Below are 21,135 nucleotides of genomic sequence, written 5' to 3' on the forward strand. Positions count from 1 at the left end.
AATCTATATATTGTGTGTGCTTTATATATTTTTTACTCGCAAGATACATAACTTATCATGTCGATATATGGCCTTGTATTTACTAGTTCATGGTTCAATGCCAAATCTTGCAATCTCGCATCCCACCGACTTTGACGTGTGTTACTCACCATGTTAGCCTGTGGTTGCAAAACAAGCCTGGCTTGTTTTTTCCTCTGTTTCCTGTAGTAATTCTCAAATGTTTCTCGATCTCCCTGCAGATCCACGTTAAGCATTTTCATATCATGTCCAAAAACGATGAAAGGCAAATATAACATTTACATCTTCATGGAAACAAATACAGTAAAGTCTCCTTATATCGATAGTACTGCTTATTACGATACTATTTCTATGAACGCAAGGAGAAAATGTACATGCCGCAGGATCGGATATATCGATAGTCCCGGTTATATCGATATTTTTTCCGACTCCCGTGAATATCGATATAACGAGACTTTACTGTAGTTTATGATTTCGCACTACAATATAACAGCGAAATGGAAAATTGCTTATGGTAACGTACCAGCACAGCGTAAATGTGTAAACACCTGTAGACAGGTGAGAAGTCTACAAGATCCTGAGCTGTGAGAATCTGCTAAGACAAAAACACAAGTGAAATTTCAGTGATTCGTTGAATTCAACAGCACTGTGACAAAAGTACAATAAACAACCATCACGACATGAAACCGAATATAAGATAACTATCTCAATATTGGGGGGGGAAGTTGTGGAGAAACTCCTACGTGTTATTATCATCTAGTGACTTGCACGGACGGGGCACAATGGAGGTGGCCAAAACGTGCCTGATTGAAATTGAACTGAAGTAGTCATCTATCTAGCAGAGGTTGCTCGAAGTGCAAACATGGAAAATAATCTGGGAAATGTAACAGTTGTGGCACATTTTAATATCGTAACGTAACGACAACGATATCGTGCCAATTTTAATACCGCAATTATCGTCATTCTCATCATCTGTCGCGGCTTGGAATTGAAGCGGATTTATGTGGGACAGGAGATGCGAGACACTCTCTTTTCGTCAACGGATGCTACAGCTTTGTGTCTGCTTTCAACATTTAGCTTATCGTAGACGTGCGCGTTCCACCATGACGTTCCTGATCCACTGCTGAAAAGGATACTTTGATCATCTCCTCTTTCTTTCATCTAGAACTGCTTCATGTCATCACAAATAGGGTACAGCAAGTCCTGAAGAATGAATGACTCCCTGTGTCTTTGTGTTGTCATATTATTATATTTTCGCGTGAACATGCAACGGCTCCCTTCTCTCTCCTGGGAAATTGCCGTTTTCGTGTTTATTATGTTTGTTAAAGTCATTCTAAGTGCCTTGCACGCTGGGTCCGAGAGGACAGTCATTTCATCTGTGCTGTATGTATGGACAATAAAGCTGACTTGGACTTCGATCTATAAAAATAATTACAATAAATTACACTAGTTCATAACATTGAAATGAAAATTTAGGGACTTTAAATAGCACTTTTTTGTCAGACCGATAGCTATGTGAGATATCAACAGTATCTATGATACCTGAAATTTCTATAAACAAAATGACACGTGTGAGAACAAAGAACATACCATGTTGCACATGATGATGATGATAAAGTATTAAATGACTATAGTGTGGCTCCGATGGTGGACACGTGGAAAAATTATATTGTTTGTAAAAAAAAAAATATTGTTTATATTGTTATAAGTGTTTTTGTATATTTTTCCCTCCAGTGTTAATTAATGCCTGGTATCAGTATTCTTCATAAGTATGCACCAACTTGAAGGATACTGCTACCTTTTATCGGTGCTCACACATCCTGATTATAATTGACGTTATTAATCTAAATGTCAGAAATATTTTCTTGGCATTGAATTATGATTGTATTGAATAGATAATGAGCCATTCTATACGTCACACCGTGTCATTACCTCGTCATCAGCATCATCCTCATATTCTGCGTCATCGTCCATCGTGAGACTGTGTGTTTGGCCATTGAGAGAGTACAAAGGCGTAGCGTAGTGGCTAGCATTGGCCTGCTTCGCTACTGCACTGTTAAAGGTTCTGTGTTGCTGTGCCTGGAGAGAAAAATACAGTATGTAGCGTATCAGCGACAAATGATGGAGAAGACAAATCCAGTAACCTGTCTCATGGCAGTCTCTCCAACTTTGTCCGAGTGTTTTCTGATGCTCTCCAGGAAGTCCTTTAGGTCAGACATAGAGATCTCCTTGATCTCTTCCCTCAATCTGGGTAGGTTTTCAGCCATGATTTGGCAGAACCTATATTGGCTTACTCTGTAAACACAGTACGACAACTAGTAAAACGACAACAAACTATTTGTAGTGCAAGGGTGTAAATCTCATTTTGTGACGCGGGCCACATTGCAGTTACGGTTTCATCGCATCCACCTATTACATAACTAATTGAGAAACAACCAGTTTTCAAATCTGGAGTAAAAAAAAAAATGACTGTTATTGTGGTTTGCCCATGACAATTTGACATTTTGGTTTGGCCTTTAGCAAGCATCATGGAATTTCACAAGTAAAATTGCTTTCGCGGGCCGAATAAAATGATGTGGCGGGCAAGATTTGGCCCCCGGGCCTTGACTTTGACACCGCCTACAATGTAGTGCATTTGAGGTTCTTCAACCTTTGCAGCATTGTCGTTTACAGACAATTTCACTAGAGCATTTTTGCAAGGGCCATGGAGTAAATTTCTTACCGAGGGATGAAGACCTTCTCCAGTTGTTCCATAGTCTTCAGTGCAGCGTAGTATCTTAGGACATGAATTGGAAATAAAAGAGGAAAATTACTAAACACGTCTTTTTTTGCAAAAAAAGTGGCACTGAAAATTAAACACCTCATAGCTTGTACTTTTGGAACTTTATTTGACACTAAGTCGACATACCCATGAAGAGTGTTACTATTGTTCGATGCATCTCTAACGCGTAGTGGCATGTTTGCAAGGACAGGTTACATACATTTTTTTTTAACAATAGCTTTCCATGACTTTTTCAAAAATGTACACTTAATTTCCAAGCCAGGAAAAATAATAGACTGAAAACTGCTGAGGTACAAAACCAAAAAAAAAAAACAAGTTGTATCAAACATTTAAATTTGTGGCTCTTTATAATAGTAGACTAAAGTTGATTTTATCCCCCCCCCCCAACTACCCCCTTTCAAATTCCTGCTGTGGACTGCAAATTTCCTATTAAATGACGACCGACGTCTCTGGACAAGTTGTGTCCATAATTTGTAAAATGGCTTCAAATTACTATTGGACGTATTTTAATAAGATTCCACCGCATATAGCTATATTTTACGTTTTAAGACATAAGTCTTGTTTTTGAGTTGGTGATGAGTATGTGACGTCATCAAAGGACCGCCCCCTGACCGAAAAAAGACACATTGTAGCAGTAATTCCATCACGTCAATGTATTTTGCTGTACATGTTTGGTCTGAGAACCGCGTTGCGTTGTGGAATCTTATTAAAAATAAGCTCAGTAGAAGTCATTTGAAGCCATTTTACAAATTATGGACACAACTTGTCCGCAGACGTCGGTTGTCCTTTAAATGAAATGGTTATTTCAATGAACTTGTTTGCTTTTCGATAAAGCAACTTTGAACTTGCTTGAAACTGAGATCGGCAATCGCTCTTGTATGACTTACTGCCCCCCTCTACTAATTAGCGTATCGCGCTCAACTGAAGCATTCAATGCGGTTTCAAACCAGAGCCGTTTCCTGCAGTGACGAAGGGGGTCCTCTTTTGTTATGGATCAATGAACCCCCCCCCCCAGAAACTGAAGCGGGTAGAGCCAATTAGAGCAATGCAAAAACGGAGGTACAGTGTGGTGGAAAAGGGGGATTTAAAGACATTGGGGTCTTTGGAAGTGAGCACAAATCAAAGGGGTTCACCCTTAGTTCACTGTGCTGAACTCCCATCATTAGGCTGATAGGCAGGCTGTGAGGGATCTAATTGGTCGCTCAGTGAGTGTAAAATATGTTGTACACACATGAACAGAAGTCGGCCTCATAAAGTGTACAGTGTTTGTCAGAGCGCGGCACACCAGGAAGGACGGCACAAAGGCAAAACGTGGACAAACGTGGGACCAATGACATTCGGTTCACATAAGGTATACATGTCCTTTTAAATTTAAAGTAAGAACAAAAATGCCATTTAATTAGTGCAGAAATCCCCAAACACATACATATATCCCACGCAGTGGCCGGACATGGTCTAATTGCCTCCGATTGGCAATGGGCCTTGACAGGACTGCAACGAGGGGGCCTTGTCACAACAAGGGCACACTGAGGGTCAATTGTATTGCCAGTGAATGGCCCTTTTCCTTTGGTCCACAGTAATGAACAAAAAAGGGGTCATTATTTTTCTGTCTGTGAAGTTCATGAGGTAAAAATGAAGTTCAAGCAAAGCGGAGATGAGTTGAGTTGTATCCGTGAACAGAAATATGATTTCAGTATGGCAACAACATTCGCACTCGGAATTATTGATGATGTTTTCAACAGAGCACAAATAATAATAATATTTGACCATTCAAAATGGAAATTTTTATGTTAAATTTAAATGTAGCTATGCTTGTCTGTGACTGCAAAGTATCCTTGAGAGCTTTGAAAGGTGCTTAAAATGTACTGTATTATTATTATTATTAATTTTTGTCTTGGATTCGATGTACAGTGAGACCTCAACTTACGAACTTAATTGGTTCCCAGACAGAGTGTGTAAGGCGAAAAGTGTGTATCTCAAAAAAGAAATTCCCATAGGAAACCATTAAAATGGGAATAATCCGTTCCCGGGTTTCCATAAAATATACTTTTCAACTAAATAAGCCTTAAAACTACACACAACATACCTTATTCTATGTATAATAAATGTACTATTGTATTGTAATGAAAGAAATACACTGCATTGTATCATAAAGTCACTTTAGTTACATTTGTGATGGTCATTTATGGCTTGATGGAATGGCATTGGAGGTCGAAGGTCAAAGGAAATTGCTGTTTGGAAAGAGAGGCGCATTACATAATTAAAGAAATAAACTGTGCTGTAAAATAAAGTTTTATTGACCTTTTTGATGGTCGTTGATGGCTTATGGAAGGAGAGTCACCTTCCATAAGGACTGTTGGTAACTTAACCTCTGGTGCTGTTCGGTCGTGTGCTTCCGCCGAAGATCACTCCGCCAGCCGTGGTGGGTGTGTATTATGAAAATAGTGCTTATTCTAAGGTTTAATTTTCAGAAATTTGACGTTTGTAAGACAAAATGTTTGTAAGTTGAGGTCTCATTGTACTTTTATTTGTCCTCCAGTGGAGAAATTTACATTTCACAGCAGCATGTTATAGAAGGAAGAGGAAAGGAAAGAAAGAAGTAGAAAAACAAAATACAGGGGCTGCTGGAAAGGCAGCCACTCTCGCGGTGCCATTTTGAGGTCAAAAGAACAAAAAAACTAAATAACAAATACAGTGAGACCTCAACTTACGAACTTAATTGGTTCCCAGACAGAGTGTGTAAGGCGAAAAGTGTGTATCTCAAAAAATAATTTCCCATAGAAAACCATTAAAATGGGAAAAATCGTTTCCCGGGTTTTCATAAAATATACTTTTTAACTAAATAAGCCTTAAAACTACACACAACATACCTTATTCTATGTATAATAAATGTGCTATTGTATTGTAATGATAGAAATACACTGCATTGTGGGTTTTTTCGGTCCCATCATAGTAAAATTATCAGCAAAAAGCTCCAAGTAGGCGATCGACGTGTGCATTCAATGAGAGGGGGTGTGCAAAGTAACGCCGGCTGGATCGTTGTTCGGTCGTGTGCTTCCGCCGAAGATCACTCCACCAGCCGTGGTGGTTGTGTATTATGAAAATAGTAACTTTTTATAAGGTTTAATTTTCATAAATTAGAGGTTCTTAAGACGAAAAGTTTGTAAGATAAGGTGTTTGTAAGTTGAGGTCTCACTGTAATATGACAACACAAAGACACATTCTTCAGCACTTGCTGTACCCTGTTTGTGACATGAAGCAGCATTCAATTGTGTTACATTTTTAAAGTCAGTTATATTTTTCTTTTTTTTCTACAGATCTCAGATGCTTCCAACCGTGCATATTTTTGTCACGCGAGAGGAAAACGTACCAAAATAAAACGTATTGAAGCCCGAGGAAAACTCTACGAAAGAAGCCAAGAGCCCAGACTGCTTAAAGGACAACCGACACTATTTTTTTCAATGTTGAAGACATTTCCCACAACTTTTACTTTGATTTTTCAAAGGTATACCTTTTGGACTCCAGCTGCTCCTTAAGTTTGCTGTACATCTCTAGCACTGAGAGAGCGAAGGAAAAAAAAAAAAAAAGAAGACAGAAAACTCAATTAGCAACATGTTTTTCCAAATCAAAACAGAAACTGAGTACTGCAATTGACTAGTTGAGCAGGTTTGTCCTAGGAACAATACTGTTATTGTTGAACAGATTTCCACTCAGGAACAATTGATTAAATTCCCCATTGTTTGTAAATATCCCCATTGTGGGCCGATTAAAGGCTTTCTGATTCTAATCTTGAAAAACGATGTTATGACCAAATATCTTCTCAACTGATCGAATCAGAAAAGTCAAGGTCAGCAGTGGTTACAACAGTGGACATCTGATCATATTATCAGGTTACAAGGGTACATGTCAATTAGTTGGTAGCCCTCGTATGATAATGTGCTACCTGGTATACAGAGCTGGAGTTTCTCTACAGTTGTGGCCATGTTTCTCTGCTGGATCCGACAGCGAATCACCTCTCCAGTTTGAGATGTAACCTAAGGGAAAGAAAAGCGGGGGGATAAAAGTTGAAATGCGGTGTTTTCTTAAAATATATAAAATATATAATATACAGTAAAGTCTTGTTATATCGATATTCAAGGGAGTCCGAAAAAATATCGATTTAACCGGGACTATCGATATATCCGACCCTGTTTGCATGTAATTTTCTCCGTGCGTGCATAGAAATAGTATCGATATAACCGGGACTATCGATATATCCGATATCGATATAACGAGACTTTACTGTATATATAATATACAATACAAAAGCTATAAAAATAGATTCGTCAACTAAAAGAAATGACATCAGACAGATATGGCTATGTTTTGAAAGGCGCTTAACAATACAAATTATTATTATTATTATTATTATTATTATTATTATTATTATTATTATTATTATTATTATTATTCCCCATCAAAATAAATTGTCACCTGCAAATAAGAAAGTACAGTGAGACCTCAACTTACAAACACCTTATCTTACAAACTTTTTGTCTTAAGAACCTCTAATTTATGAAAATTAAACCTTATAATAAGCACTATTTTCATAATACACACCCACCACGGCTGGCGGAGTGATCTTCGGCGGAAGCACACGACCGAACAGCGCTCCGGTCGGCGCTACTTTGCACACCCCCTCTCATTGAATGCACACGATCGCCTACTTGGAGCTTTTTGCTGATAATTTTACTATGATGGGACCGAAAAAAACCCACAATGCATTGTATTTCTATCATTACAATACAATAGCACATTTATTATACATAGAATAAGGTATGTTGTGTGCAGTTTTAAGGCTTATTTAGTTAAAAACTATATTTTATGGAAACCCGGGAGCGGATTATTCCCATTTTAATGGTTTCCTATGGGATTTTTTTTTTAGATACACACTTTTCGCCTTACACACTCTGTCTGGGAACCAATAAAGTTCGTAAGTTGAGGTCTCACTGTAGAGTGTCTTCTGACATGTTTTTTTTTCTCTACTCAGTTTTGAGCTTTCTAACAAGTGAAAATGCTCTTTCACGGTCTGCATTGCTGTGAGGCAGCCATATAGACTAGTAGGCACAAAGTACAAGGGTGTGCTTAAAAAAAAAGAAAGAAAGATATTTTTGTGGCTGGCTAGCTATTAGCTATATAGCTGGCTGGCTATTAGCTGTCTAGCTGGCTGGCTGTTAGCTGCCGAGCTAGTTGGCTGTTAGCTGTCGAGCTTTTTGCTGGCTATTAGCTATTTATTAGCTATCCATCAGCTATCCATTAGCTATCCATTAGCTTTCTGGCTAGCCATTAGCAATCTGGCTGTAAGCTGTTTGCTATCTGGCTGTCTATTCGCTATTTATTTGCTATCCATTAGCTAGCTACCTAGCTTTCTATCTATTTGAATTACTTTCAGGTTGAGTGAACGCTGGCGCGTGTGGCTGTCGCTGCTCACCCACAAAAAAACGTATTCTGTGACTGTGAAGTGACCTTGAGAGTTTTGAAAGGTGCTTATGAAATGAAATGCATTTTTATTATTATTACAATGATGGATGCGTATAAAGGAGCGAAATATAAGTGGGAACTTTAACTCTGTACATAAAAGAGAAATGGGAAAAGGAACTTCAAACAGACATAACAGAGGAAGAATGGTCAAATATGTGCAGAATACAACAATCAACAACCACTTTGAGACATTGGAGGGAATTTGGTTGGAAGAATATCATAACATTTTACAACCGTGAATGAAAGTGACCGGGAAATATGAACCGGGACAGAACGAGTGTTGGTGGCTATGTGGAAAGGAAAGAAATGTATAGTTGATCAAGCACATATATTTTAAAAATGTCAAAAGTTGAAAGGTTATTGGGAAGAAGTTTGGAGAGAACTGAAGAAGATAATTGGTTATGAAATACCAAAGACCGACTTGGTGATGTATCTATAGCAAACATAAATCAAGAAAAATGCCTTGCACGCTGGGTCCGAGAGGACAGTAATTTCATCTGTGCTTTATGTCATGCATATTAGCATATTTCACAATAAAGCTGACTTTGAATTTTATTTTTGACTAAACGAGAGATGAGTACTGCTACATAAAAGTGCTGCTAATAGCCATCAAGAAAGCCATGACAAGAAAATGGTTTAAAACTGACTCACCAACAAAGAAACAATGGGTCTGAGTAGTTGAAGAGATATTTGAGTTGGATATATTCACACACATATTGAGGGAAGTTTAAAAAAAGATGTAAAAAAATCGGATGAATATCAAAAAAAATAATCAATGAATGAATGAGACCACAAATCAGTCAAGATACCTTACAAATATGAACACAAAATGTGAGTAACTTGTCATTAATGATCCATTTTTTTTCATTTATTGTTATTGTTATTGTGAGTGGGTTGATAGGTTGTTTTCTTTGTTGAATAATTTTCACAGTTACAAAAGGATGTTGCTATACAAATTGGCCACAAGGCATTCTGTATTCAAAATCAGAATCAGAAAACCTTTAATCGTCCCAAAATGGGGACATTTGCACTCTACAGCAGCAATTTGAAAGTGGATGGGGGGGATAGAAAAACAAGTTATTCTAAGGATAGTAAAAATGTCAGCAGGCTGAGATGTATACTGTAAATGTGCAAAACTGTTTCATATAAAACTGTACATAGAACAAGTATCAAGAAAGGTATTAATATATGTAGCTGTATTGCTTCAACACATATTTATTCAAATTTTATGTTGTAAAATAATAAAGATGCAAGTTACAGAAAAAAATATTGGCTCCCACAGGTAGCAAAGCATGAATTTATTAACTGATTTCAGTACAAAAGTCAAGTTAAAAATGTTAATCCCACTTGTTGTTAACTGTGTAGCTGAAATAAAATGGGGATAGTGACCAGGACGACCCGAAAATAGAGAAAAGCCGCATATGATTGACAGCCAATGAAATGCATTATCAATTTGTTTTCTTGATTTAAAAAAAGGGCAGGGTGAAAATAAGGAACACACAGAAAAAAAATCTGTTTAAAAAATACAGTAAAGTCTCGTTATATCGATATTCAAGGGAGTCCGAAAAAATATCGATATAACCGGGACTATCGATATATCCAACCCTGTTTGCATGTAATTTTCTCCGTGCGTGCATAGAAATAGTATCGATATAACTGGGACTATCGTTATATCCAATATCGATATAACGAGACTTTACTGTATTGAAGAAAAATTTACAAGATACACATTTAGCATGCAGTCTCCACTGTATTATCCAAAATAACGTCTGTTCCTCACTATGTTTTCTGCCGGTTTCACATAATCGTATTTTGATGGACTAAAAAATAAAAACCGCTGAATTCAAATTTATTGTAGTGTGAATTTTCTGTTTGTTTCTCTTGAACCAGCAGGCACTTTGTAATCTTTTTTTTTTCTTCTTCTCAGGCTTACGATTTCAGCAATGACTCTTAAGCAGATCAAACTATTGGCAAGTTTCTGAAAGAAAGATCCACAAGTCCCACAAGCGAGTTTTCTATTGGAATGCTTGAAGACCCAAAAGAAATCTCTCTTAAAATCAGACAAGAATCCCAATATCGAGTATTATCGTATTAATGTAGACAATTCCAGTACTCTCTCTTTGATTCTGGTATATTTCAGGTAGGTTTTGTGTTTCTCCGTCATGGTAAGAATCCTGTGCTAAATGTACAGTTGGTCTCGCTCGTCAACTTTCATGATGCAGCTGTTCACAGTGATTAGGATTGCATGAAGTGATCACCATAGCCGCTCGTTCATTACAAAGGGGGTTGCAACACATTTGTTTTGGCCAAAACACCCATTGACAGAGTATCGTTGAAAAGGTTTCGATGGACCACTCCAGTACGACTGTGAACTTTACACAGACACACTGATAAAGTATTCAAGGGGTCCTTTAGAAATGAGCAAACTATGTTTTTGAGCCTTTATCATTTCTTAAATTATTTGTTTCATTCAGGATCCTCACATTAAAGAAAAAATATCTCATGATTTGTCATCAAGATTACCCAAACATGAGCACTGACGTATTCTAAAAACCCTAAGTGCTTCTCTTGGGGTAGTTTTGGTGGTGTTCTGCTGCATTTGGGTGATTTTACATTCCCAACACAGTTGAAAAAAGCTTATTGAATAACATTTTCTTGATGTCAAATGAAAAAGCCTATTATCCCTGAAAAAAAAAGTCCGTTTCAATGACTTACTTGAGTACTGGCGTGTACGCTTTCAATAGAAAGTACTACTTGTTGTGGTAGTCAGACTGACCAACATGCGGAATGTAGAAAGTGATGCTCTATTTGTCCCTTTGGCCTTCACAAATGTGAGAACTATCGTTGTACTTTATCTTTTCCTTTTTGGTTTACCCTTCAGGGGTCGCCACAGCGAATCAGTGTCCTCTATCTAACCCAGTTTTGTGTATCCTCTTCTCTCACACCAGCTACCTTCATGTCCTCTTTGACCACATCCATAAACCTCCTGTTCGGTCTTCCTCTCGGTCTCTTGCTTGGCAGTTCAAGATTCAGCATCCTACTCCCGATATAGTCACTTTCTCTACTCTGGACATGTCCAAACCATCTCATCCTTGTCTCTCTGACTTTCTCTCCAAAGCCTCTAATATGAGTTGTCCCTCTGATATATTCATTCCTGATCCTATCCAACCTGGTCACTCCCAATCAAGACCTCAACATCTTCATCTCTGCTACCCCCAGCTTCCTGTCTTTTCGTCAGTGGAACTATCTCCAGTCCAAACATCATGGCTGGTCTCACCACCGTTTAAACAACTTCACTTCCATCCTCGCTGAAATCCTTCTATCACACATCACACCTGACAAATTTCTCCAGCTCTTCAAGCCTGTCTGGACATGCTTCTTCACCTCTTTTCCACACTCTCCATTGCTCTGTACAGTTGCCCGCAAGTACTTCAAATTGTCCACCTTCTTTACTAACTATCTTTTTGATAGTTTCTCATTTCTTGTGTTATTTGTTTCGGTCAAGATGCTCACCTCAAACTAGAAGTATGTGATCATTAGTCATCAAGAGTACCCAAACACCGGCACAGACGATATCTGAATACAGTAAGTGCTTCTGTTGGGGTATTTTTTATGACATTTTGCTGCATTTGGCTCATTTTGTTCTTGATGCAGTTAAAAAAGTTAATAAAATCAAATTTTCTGGATGTAACATGTAAAAGGCGATGTAATTCTTTTCAAAAGTGCTACATGTACAGTTGGTCTCGCTCGTTAACGATGATGAGGCAGCTGTTGTCTGTGATTAGGATTGCATGAAGTGATCACCATAGCCGCTCGTTCATTACAAAGGGGGTTGCAACACATTTGTTTTGGCCAAAATACCCATTGATAGAGTATCGTTGAAAAGGTTTCGATGGACCACTCCTGTACGACTCTGAACTTTCACAGAAACATTGACAAAGTATTCAAGGGGCGGAGAGTCGTCTCAATGGCAAATCCCTATTTAAAGCTGTTGTCTCTGCATCTGCACAACTTCTGCAGCGTAAGAAGAGGAAGGCTGTCTGGTAAGGTAGAATAAATTGGTTGACTCCAAAAAAATTTGTCCGATCAAAGTCAGTTCCATTGACCCAACTTGAGCACTGGTTTGTACACTTTCAATAGCAAGTGCTACTTGTTGGGGTAGTCAGACTGACATGACCAACGTGATGATTTTGGAAAGTGATGTTTTAAATTTTCCCTTTTGCCTTTAGGAATGTGCAATCTATGTGTTTGATGGTTTATCATTTCTTAAATTGTTTCATTCAGGACAATCGTGTTAAACAAAAAAATATATGATGATTTGTCATTAAGATTACCCAGACATGAGCACTGACTTGTTCTGAAAACAGTAAGTGCTTCTGTTGGGGTAGTTTTGGTGATGTTCTGCTGCATTTGGGTGATTTTATATTCCCAACAACGTTGAAAAAAAGTTCATTAAATAACATTTTGTTGAAGTCAAATGGAAAAGCCTATTATCTCTGAAAAAGTCAGTTTCATTGACTCAACTTGAGCACTGGCCTGTACGCTTTCAATAGCAAGTGCTACTTGTTGAGGTAGTCAGACTGATGTCACCAACGTGAACAATGCAGAAAGTGACGTTTTAACTTTTCCCTTTTCCCTTTAGAAATTTTGATGGTTGATCATTTCTTGAATTATTTGTTTCATTCAGGATCCTCACGTCAAACAAGAAATATATGATGATTTGTCATTGAGATTACCCAGACATGAGCACTGACTTGTTCTGAAAACAGTAAGTGCTTCTGTTGGGGTAGTTTTGGTGATGTTCTGCTGCATTTTGGGTGATTTTATATTCCCAACACAGTTGAAAAAAGCTCGATAAATAACATTTTGTTGATGTCAAATGAAAGGCTTATCATCTCCCAACAGTCAGTTTCATTGACCCAACTTGAGCACTGGCCTGTACGCTTTCAATAGCAAGTGCTACTTGTTGGGGTAGTCAGACTGATGTGACCAACGTGATGATTTTGGAAAGTGATGTTTTAAATTTTCCCTTTTGCCTTTAGGAATGTGCAATCTATGTGTTTGATGGTTTATCATTTCTTAAATTATTTGTTTAATTCAGGATCCCGACATCAAACAAGAAATATATGATGATTTGTCATTAAGATTACCCAAACATGAGCACTGACTTGTTCTGAAAACAGTAAGTGCTTCTGTTGGGGTAGTTTTGGTGATGTTCTCCTGCATTTGCGTGATTTTATATTCCCAACACCTTTGAAAGGTGAGATAAATAACATTTTGTTGATGTCAAATGAAAAGCTTATCATCTCCTTCTTGCGTATACTGTTTCATTCAGGAGCCTCACGTCAAACAAGAAATATATGATGATTAGTCATCAAGATTACCCAAACATGAGTACTGACTTGTTCTGAAAACAGTAAGTGCTTCTGTTAGGGTAGTTTTGGTGATGTTCTGCTGTATTTAGTTCATTTAATATCCTTGATACAGTTTAAAAAATGTTAAATCGAATTACATTTTCTGGATCGAACATGGTCAGTTTCATTGACCCAACTTGAGCACTGGCTTTTATGCTGTCAATAGCAAGTGCTACTTGTTGAGGTAGTCAGACTGATGTGTCCAACGCGATTTATGTTGTATTTGTCCATTTAGCCTTTAGAAATATGCAACCCATGTTTTTGACAGTTTATTGTTTCTTGCGTGATTTGTTTCATTCAGGATCCTCACGTTAAACAAGAAATATCTGATGATTTGTCATTAAGATTACCCAAACATCAGCACTGACTTGTTCGGAAAACAGTAAGTGCTTCTGTTGGGGTAGTTTTGGTGATGTTCTGCTGCATTTTGGGTGATTTTATATTCCCAACACCTTTGAAAGGAGAGAAAAATAACAAGTTGTTGATGTCAAATCGAAAAGCCTATTATTTCCAGAAAAAGTCAGTTCCATTGACCCAACTTGAGCACTGGGCTGTACGCTTTCAATAGCAAGTGCTACTTGTTGGGGTAGTCAGACTGATTAGTCCAACGTGATGAATGGAGAAAGTGATCTTTAAATTTGTCCCTTTTGCCTTTAGAAATGTACAATCTGTTTTTGATGGTTTATTCTTGCGTGATTTGTTTCATTCAGGATCCCGACATCAAACAAGAAATATATGATGATTTGTCATCAAGATTACCCAAACATGAGCACTGACTTGTTCTGAAAACAGTAAGTGCTTCTGTTAGGGTAGTTTTGGTGATGTTCTGCTGTACCCTGTTCGTTTAATGTCCTTGATACAGTTAAAAAATTTTCTGGATCGAACATGTAAAAGGCGCTGTTTTTCTTTTCAAAGTTGCTACATGTACAGTTGCCGCTCGTTCATTACAGAGGGTTGCAACACATTTGCTTTGGCCAAAATACCCATTGACAGAGTATCGTTGAAAAGGTTTCGATGGCCCACTCCTGTACGACTGTAAATTTACACATTAATAATGTGTTCAAGGGGCGGAGAGTCGTTTCAATGGCAAATCCCTATTTAAAGCTGTTGTCTCTGCATCTGCACAACTTCTGGAGCGTAGGAAGAGGAAGGCTGATTGGTAAGGTATTGGTAAGGTACAAATACAGTAAAGTCTCGTTATATCGATATTCAAGGGAGTCCGAAAAAATATCGATATAACCGGGACTATCGATATATCCGACCCTGTTTGCATGTAATTTTCTCCGTGTGTGCATAGAAATAGTATCGATATAACCGGGACTATCCATATATCCGATATCGATATAACGAGACTTTACTGTATGTGATGATTTATCATTAAGATTACCCAGACATCAGCACTGACTTGTTCTGAAAAGAGTAAGTGCTTCTGTTGGGGTAGTTTTGGTGATGTTCTGCTGCATTTGGGTGATTTTACATTCCCAACACCTTTGAAAGGAGAGATAAATAACATTTTGTTGATGTCATTCAGCTTTTCCTTTCAGGGGTCACCACAGCGAATCAATGTCCTCCATCTAACCCTGTTTTGTGCATCCTCTTCTCTCACACCAGCTACCTTCATGTCCTCTTTGACAACATCCATAAACCTCCTCTTTGGTCTTCCTCTCAGTCTCTTGTCTGGCAGTTCAAGGCTCAGCATCCTTCTCCCGATATAGTCACTCTCTACTCTGGACATGTCCAAACCATCTCATCCTGGCCTCTCTGACTTTCTCTCCAAAGCCTCTAATATGAATTGTCCCTCTGATACGCATTTCTGATCCTATCCAACCTGGTCACTCCCAAAGAAAACCTCAACATCTTCATCTCTGCTACCTCCAGCTCTGCTTCCTGTCTTTTCTTCAGTGGCAATGTCTCCAGTCCAAACATCATGGCTGGTCTCACCGCCGTTTAAACAACTTCACTTCCATCCTCGCTGAAATCCTTCTATCAAACATCACACCTGACATTTTTCTCCAGCTGTTCCAGCCTGCCTGGACATGCTTGACCTCTTTTCCACACTCTCCATTGCTCTGGACAGTTGACCGCAAGTGCTGAACATTCTTCACTTTATTTAACTCTTTGCTAAGTATATTTCTAATCTTTTTGAATTTCTTTCTGATTCTGAGTTTCTCGTTTCTTGTGTTATTTGTTTCGTTCAAGTCTTCACCTCAAACAAGAAATATGTGATCATCTCGTCATCAAGATTACCCAAACACGAGTACTGACTTTTTATGAAAACAGTAAGTGCTTCTGTTGGGGTAGTTTTGTTGATGTTTTGCTGAATTTGGGTGATTTTATATTCCCAACACCGCTTTGATAGTTTCTCATTGTTTGTGTTATTTGTTTCGTTCAAGATCCTCACCTCAAACAAGAAATATCTGATGATTTGTCATTAAGATTACCCAGACATGAGCACTGACTTGTTCTGAAAACAGTAAGTGCTTCTGTTGGGGTAGTTTTGGTGATGTTCTGCTGCATTTGGGTGATTTTATATTCCCAACAACGTTGAAAAAAAGTTCATTAAATAACATTTTGTTGAAGTCAAATGGAAAAGCCTATTATCTCTGAAAAAGTCAGTTTCATTGACTCAACTTGAGTACTGGCTTGTATGCTTTAAACAGCAAGTGCTACTTGTTGGGGTAGTCAGACTGACGTGTCCAACGTGATGAATGGAGAAAGTGATCTTTAAATTTGTCCCTTTTGCCTTTAGAAATGTACAATCTGTTTTTGATGGTTTATTCTTGCGTGATTTGTTTCATTCAGGATCCTCACGTTAAACAAGAAATATATGATGATTAGTCATCAAGATTACCCAAACATGAGTACTGACTTTTTCTGAAAATAGTAAGTGCTTCTGTTGGGGTAGTTTTGGTGATGTTCTGCTGCATTTGGGTGATTTTATATTCCCAACACCGCTTTGATAGTTTCTCATTGTTTGTATTATTGGTTTCATTCAGGATCCTCACGTTAAACAAGAAATATATGATGATTTGTCATTAAGATTACCCAGACATGAGTACTGACTTGTTCTGAAAACAGTAAGTGCTCCTGTTGGGGTAGTTTTGGTGATGTTCTGCTGCATTTGGGTGATTTTATATTCCCAACACCGTTGAAAAAAAGCTTGATAAATTACATTTTTTAAATGTGAAATGGAAAAGCCTATTATCTCCAGAAAAAGTCAGTTCCATTGACCCAACTTGAGCACTGGCCTGTACGCTTTCAATAGCAAGTGCTCCTTGTTGGTGTAGTCAGACTGACGTGTCCAACGTGATGAATCTAGAAAGTGAAGTTTAAACTTGTTCTTTTCGTCTTTAGAAATGTGCAAACTATGTTTTTGATGGTTTATCATTTCTTGCATGATTTGTTTCAATCACAATCCTTACGTTAAAGAACAAATATGTGGTGATTTGTCATTAAGATTACCCAAACATCAGCACTGACTTGTTCTGAAAACAGTAAGTGCTTCTGTTGGGGTAGTTTTGTTGATGTTTTGCTGAATTTGGGTGATTTTATATTCCCAACACCACTTTGATAGTTTCACATTGTTTATGTTATTTGTTTCGTTCAAGATCCTCACCTCAAACAAGAAATATATGACGATTTGTCATTAAGATTACCCAAACATCAGCACTGACTTGTTCTGACTAGTAAGTGCTTCTGTTAGGGTAGTTTTGTTGATGTTCTGCTGTACTTGGTTCGTTTAATGTCCTTGATGCAGTTTAAAAAAAGTTAATCAAAATCGAATTACACTTTCTGGATGGAAAAGGCGCTGTTTTTCTTTTCAAAGTTGCTACATGTACAGTTGCCGCTCGTTCATTACAGAGGGTTGCAACACATTTGTTTTGGCCAAAAGACCCATTGACAGAGTATCGATGAAAAGGTTTCGATGGCCCACTCCTGTACGACTGTAAATTTACACATTAATAATGTGTTCAAGGGGCGGAGAGTCGTTTCAATGGCAAATCCCTATTTAAAGCTGTTGTCTCTGCATCTGCACAACTTCTGGAGCGGAGGAAGAGGAAGGTTGTTTGGTAAGGTAAAGTTCAAAAACTGTTCACACATAGAAATTCTGTCCGAACAAAGTCAGTTTCATTGACCCAACTTGAGCACTGGCCTGTACGCTTTCAATAGCAAGTGCTACTTGTTGGGGTAGTCAGACTGACGTGTCCAACGTGATGAATGTAGAAAGTGACGTTCTATTTGTCCCTTTGGCCTTCACAAATGTGCTAACTACCTTTAATCTTTTCCTTTCAGCTTTTCCTTTCAGGGGTCGCCACAGGGAATCAATGTCCTCTGTCTAATCCAGTTTTGTGCATCCTCTTCTCTCACACCAGCTACCTCCATGTCCTCTTTGACCACATCCACGCACCTCCTCTTTGGTCTTCCTCTCAGTCTCTTGCTTGGCAGTTCAAGGCTCAGCATCCTTCTCCCGATATAGTCACTCTCTACTCTGGACATGTCCAAACGATCTCATCCTTGTCTCTCTGACTTTCACTCCAAGGCCTCTAATATGAGTTGTCCCTCTGATTCGCATTTCAGATCCTATCCAACCTGGTCAGTCCCAAAGAAAACCTCAACATCTCCAGCTCTGCTTCCTGTCTTTTCTTCAGTGGCACTGTCTCCAGTCGAAACATGGCTGGTCTCACCACCGTTTAAACAACTTGACTTTGATCCTAGCTGAAATCCTATCAAACATCACACCTGACATTTTTCTTCAGCTGTTCCATCCTGCCTGGACATGCTTGACCTCTTTTCCACACTCTCCATTGCTCTGGACAGTTGACCGCAAGTGCTGAACATTCTTCACTTTATTTAACTCTTTGCTAAGTATATTTCTAATCTTTTTGAATTTCTTTCTGATTCTGAGTTTCTCGTTTCTTGTGTTATTTGTTTCGTTCAAGATCTTCACCTCAAACAAGAAATATGTGATCATCTCGTCATCAAGATTACCCAAACACGAGTACTGACTTTTTATGAAAAACAGTAAGTGCTTCTGTTGGGGTAGTTTTGTTGATGTTTTGCTGCATTTGGGTGATTTTATATTCCCAACACCGTTGAAAAGAGCGAATTAAATAACGTGTTGTTGATGTCAAATCGAAAAGTCTATTATCTCCAAAGTAAGTCAGTTTCATTGACTCAACTTGAGTACTGGCTTGTACGCTTTCAATCGCAAGTGCTACTTGTTGGTGTAGTCAAACTGATGTCACCAACATGAACAATGCAGAAAGTGACGTTTTATTCAGCCCTTTCCCCTTCAGAAATGTTGATGGTTGATCATTTCTTGAATTATTTGTTTCATTTAGGATCCTCACGTTAAATAAGAAATATATGATGATTTGTCATTAAGATTACCCAAACATGAGCACTGACGTTTGCTGAAAAGAGTAAGTGCTTCTGTTGGGGTAGTTTTGGTGATGTTCTGCTGCATTTTGGGTGATTTTATATTCCCAACACCTTTGAAAGGTGAGATAAATAACATTTTGTTGATGTCAAATGAAAGGCTTATCATCTCCCAATAGTCAGTTCCATTGACCCAACTTGAGCACTGGCCTGTACGCTTTCAAAAGCAAGTGCTACTTGTTGGGGTAGTCAGACTGATTAGTCCAACGTGATGAATGGAGAAAGTGATCTTTAAATTTGTCCCTTTTGCCTTTAGAAATGTACAATCTGTTTTTGATGGTTTATTCTTGCGTTATTTGTTTCATTCAGGATCCTCACGTTAAACAAGAAATATATGATGATTAGTCATCAAGATTACCCAAACATGAGTACTGACTTTTTCTGAAAACAGTAAGTGCTCCTGTTGGGGTAGTTTTGGTGATGTTCTGCTGCATTTGGGTGATTTTATATTCCCAACAACATTGAAAAAAAGTTCATTAAATAACATTTTGTTGAAGTCAAATGGAAAAGCCTATTATCTCCAGAAAAAGTCAGTTCCATTGACCCAACTTGAGCACTGGCCTGTACGCTTTCAATAGCAAGTGCTACTTGTTGGGGTAGTCAGACTGATTAGTCCAACGTGATGAATGGAGAAAGTGATCTTTAAATTTGTCCCTTTTGCCTTTAGAAATGTACAATCTGTTTTTGATGGTTTATTCTTGCGTGATTTGTTTCATTCAGGATCCTCACGTTAAACAAGAAATATATGATGATTTGTCATTAAGATTACCCAGACGTGAGTACTGACTTGTTCTGAAAACAGTAAGTGCTCCTGTTGGGGTAGTTTTGGTGAAAAAAAGCTTGATAAATAACATTTTGTTGATGTCAAATGGAGAAAGCTATTATCAACCAACAAAGTCAGTTTCATTGACCTAACTTGAGCACTGGCTTGTACAATTTCAACAGCAAGTGCTACTTGTTGGGGTAGTCAGACTGATTAGTCCAACGTGAAGTGATGTTCTATTTGTCCATTTAGCCTTTAGAAATATGCAACCAATGTTTTTGACAGTATTGTTTCTTGCATGATTTGTTTCATTCAGGATCCTCACGTCAAACAAGAAATATCTGATGATTTGTCATTAAGATTACCCAAACATGAGTACTGACTTGTTCTGAAAACAGTAAGTGCTTCTGTTCGGGTAGTTTTGTTGATGTTCTGCTGTATTTGGTTCGTTTAATGTCCTTGATGCAGTTTAAAAAAAGTTAATCAAAATCAAATTACATTTTCTGGATCGAACATGTAAAAGGCGCTGTTTTTCTTTTCAAAATTGCTACATGTACAGTTGCCGCTCGTTCATTACAGAGGGTTGCAACACATTTGTTTTGGCCAAAAGAGCCATTGAAAGAGTATCGATGAAAGGGTTTCGATGGCCCACTCCTGTACGACTGTAAATTTACACATTAATAATGTGTTCAAGGGGCGGAGAGTCTTTTCAATGGCAAATCCCTATTTAAAGCTGTTGTCTCTGCATCTGCACAACTTCTGGAGCGGAGGAAGAGGAAGGCTGTTTGGTAAGGTATTGGTAAGGTACAAATGTGTGATGATTTATCATTAAGATTACCCAGACATGAGCACTGACTTGTTCTGAAAAGAGTAAGTGCTTCTGTTGGGGTAGTTTTGGTGATGTTCTGCTGCATTTGGGTGATTTTACATTCCCAACACCTTTGAAAGGAGAGATAAATAACATTTTGTTGATGTCATTCAGCTTTTCCTTTCAGGGGTCACCACAGCGAATCAATGTCCTCCATCTAACCCTGTTTTGTGCATCCTCTTCTCTCACACCAGCTACCTTCATGTCCTCTTTGACAACATCCATAAACCTCCTCTTTGGTCTTCCTCTCAGTCTCTTGCTTGGCAGTTCAAGGCTCAGCATCCTTCTCCCGATATAGTCACTCTCTACTCTGGACATGTCCAAATCATCT

The 21,135-nt window shown here is 38.2% G+C and overlaps 1 protein-coding gene across 11 annotated transcripts in view; it reads right to left on the reverse strand.

Moving 5' to 3' along the window:
* Positions 1 to 21,135, reverse strand: part of exoc6 (exocyst complex component 6) — a 98,001-nt gene that overhangs the window by 36,702 nt on the left and 40,164 nt on the right. For 7 of the 11 annotated variants that reach the window (XM_089015954.1, XM_089015951.1, XM_089015958.1 and 4 more), the window contains 7 exons: positions 6,744 to 6,834; positions 6,312 to 6,357; positions 2,741 to 2,794; positions 2,163 to 2,313; positions 1,951 to 2,097; positions 542 to 613; positions 150 to 233 (listed from right to left, as the gene is read on the reverse strand). In XM_089015954.1, coding sequence (XP_088872080.1) covers positions 150 to 233; positions 542 to 613; positions 1,951 to 2,097; positions 2,163 to 2,313; positions 2,741 to 2,794; positions 6,312 to 6,357; positions 6,744 to 6,834 — 645 coding nt within the window. The remainder of the gene's footprint in view (positions 1 to 149; positions 234 to 541; positions 614 to 1,950; positions 2,098 to 2,162; positions 2,314 to 2,740; positions 2,795 to 6,311; positions 6,358 to 6,743; positions 6,835 to 21,135) is intronic. The other 4 variants (XM_089015952.1, XM_089015950.1, XM_089015956.1 and 1 more) reach the window with 1 other exon arrangement.

The sequence above is a fragment of the Hippocampus bargibanti genome, linkage group LG15, assembly GCF_051943395.1.
Source record: "Hippocampus bargibanti isolate YZ-2025 linkage group LG15, ASM5194339v1, whole genome shotgun sequence".
Taxonomy (NCBI): domain Eukaryota; kingdom Metazoa; phylum Chordata; class Actinopteri; order Syngnathiformes; family Syngnathidae; genus Hippocampus; species Hippocampus bargibanti.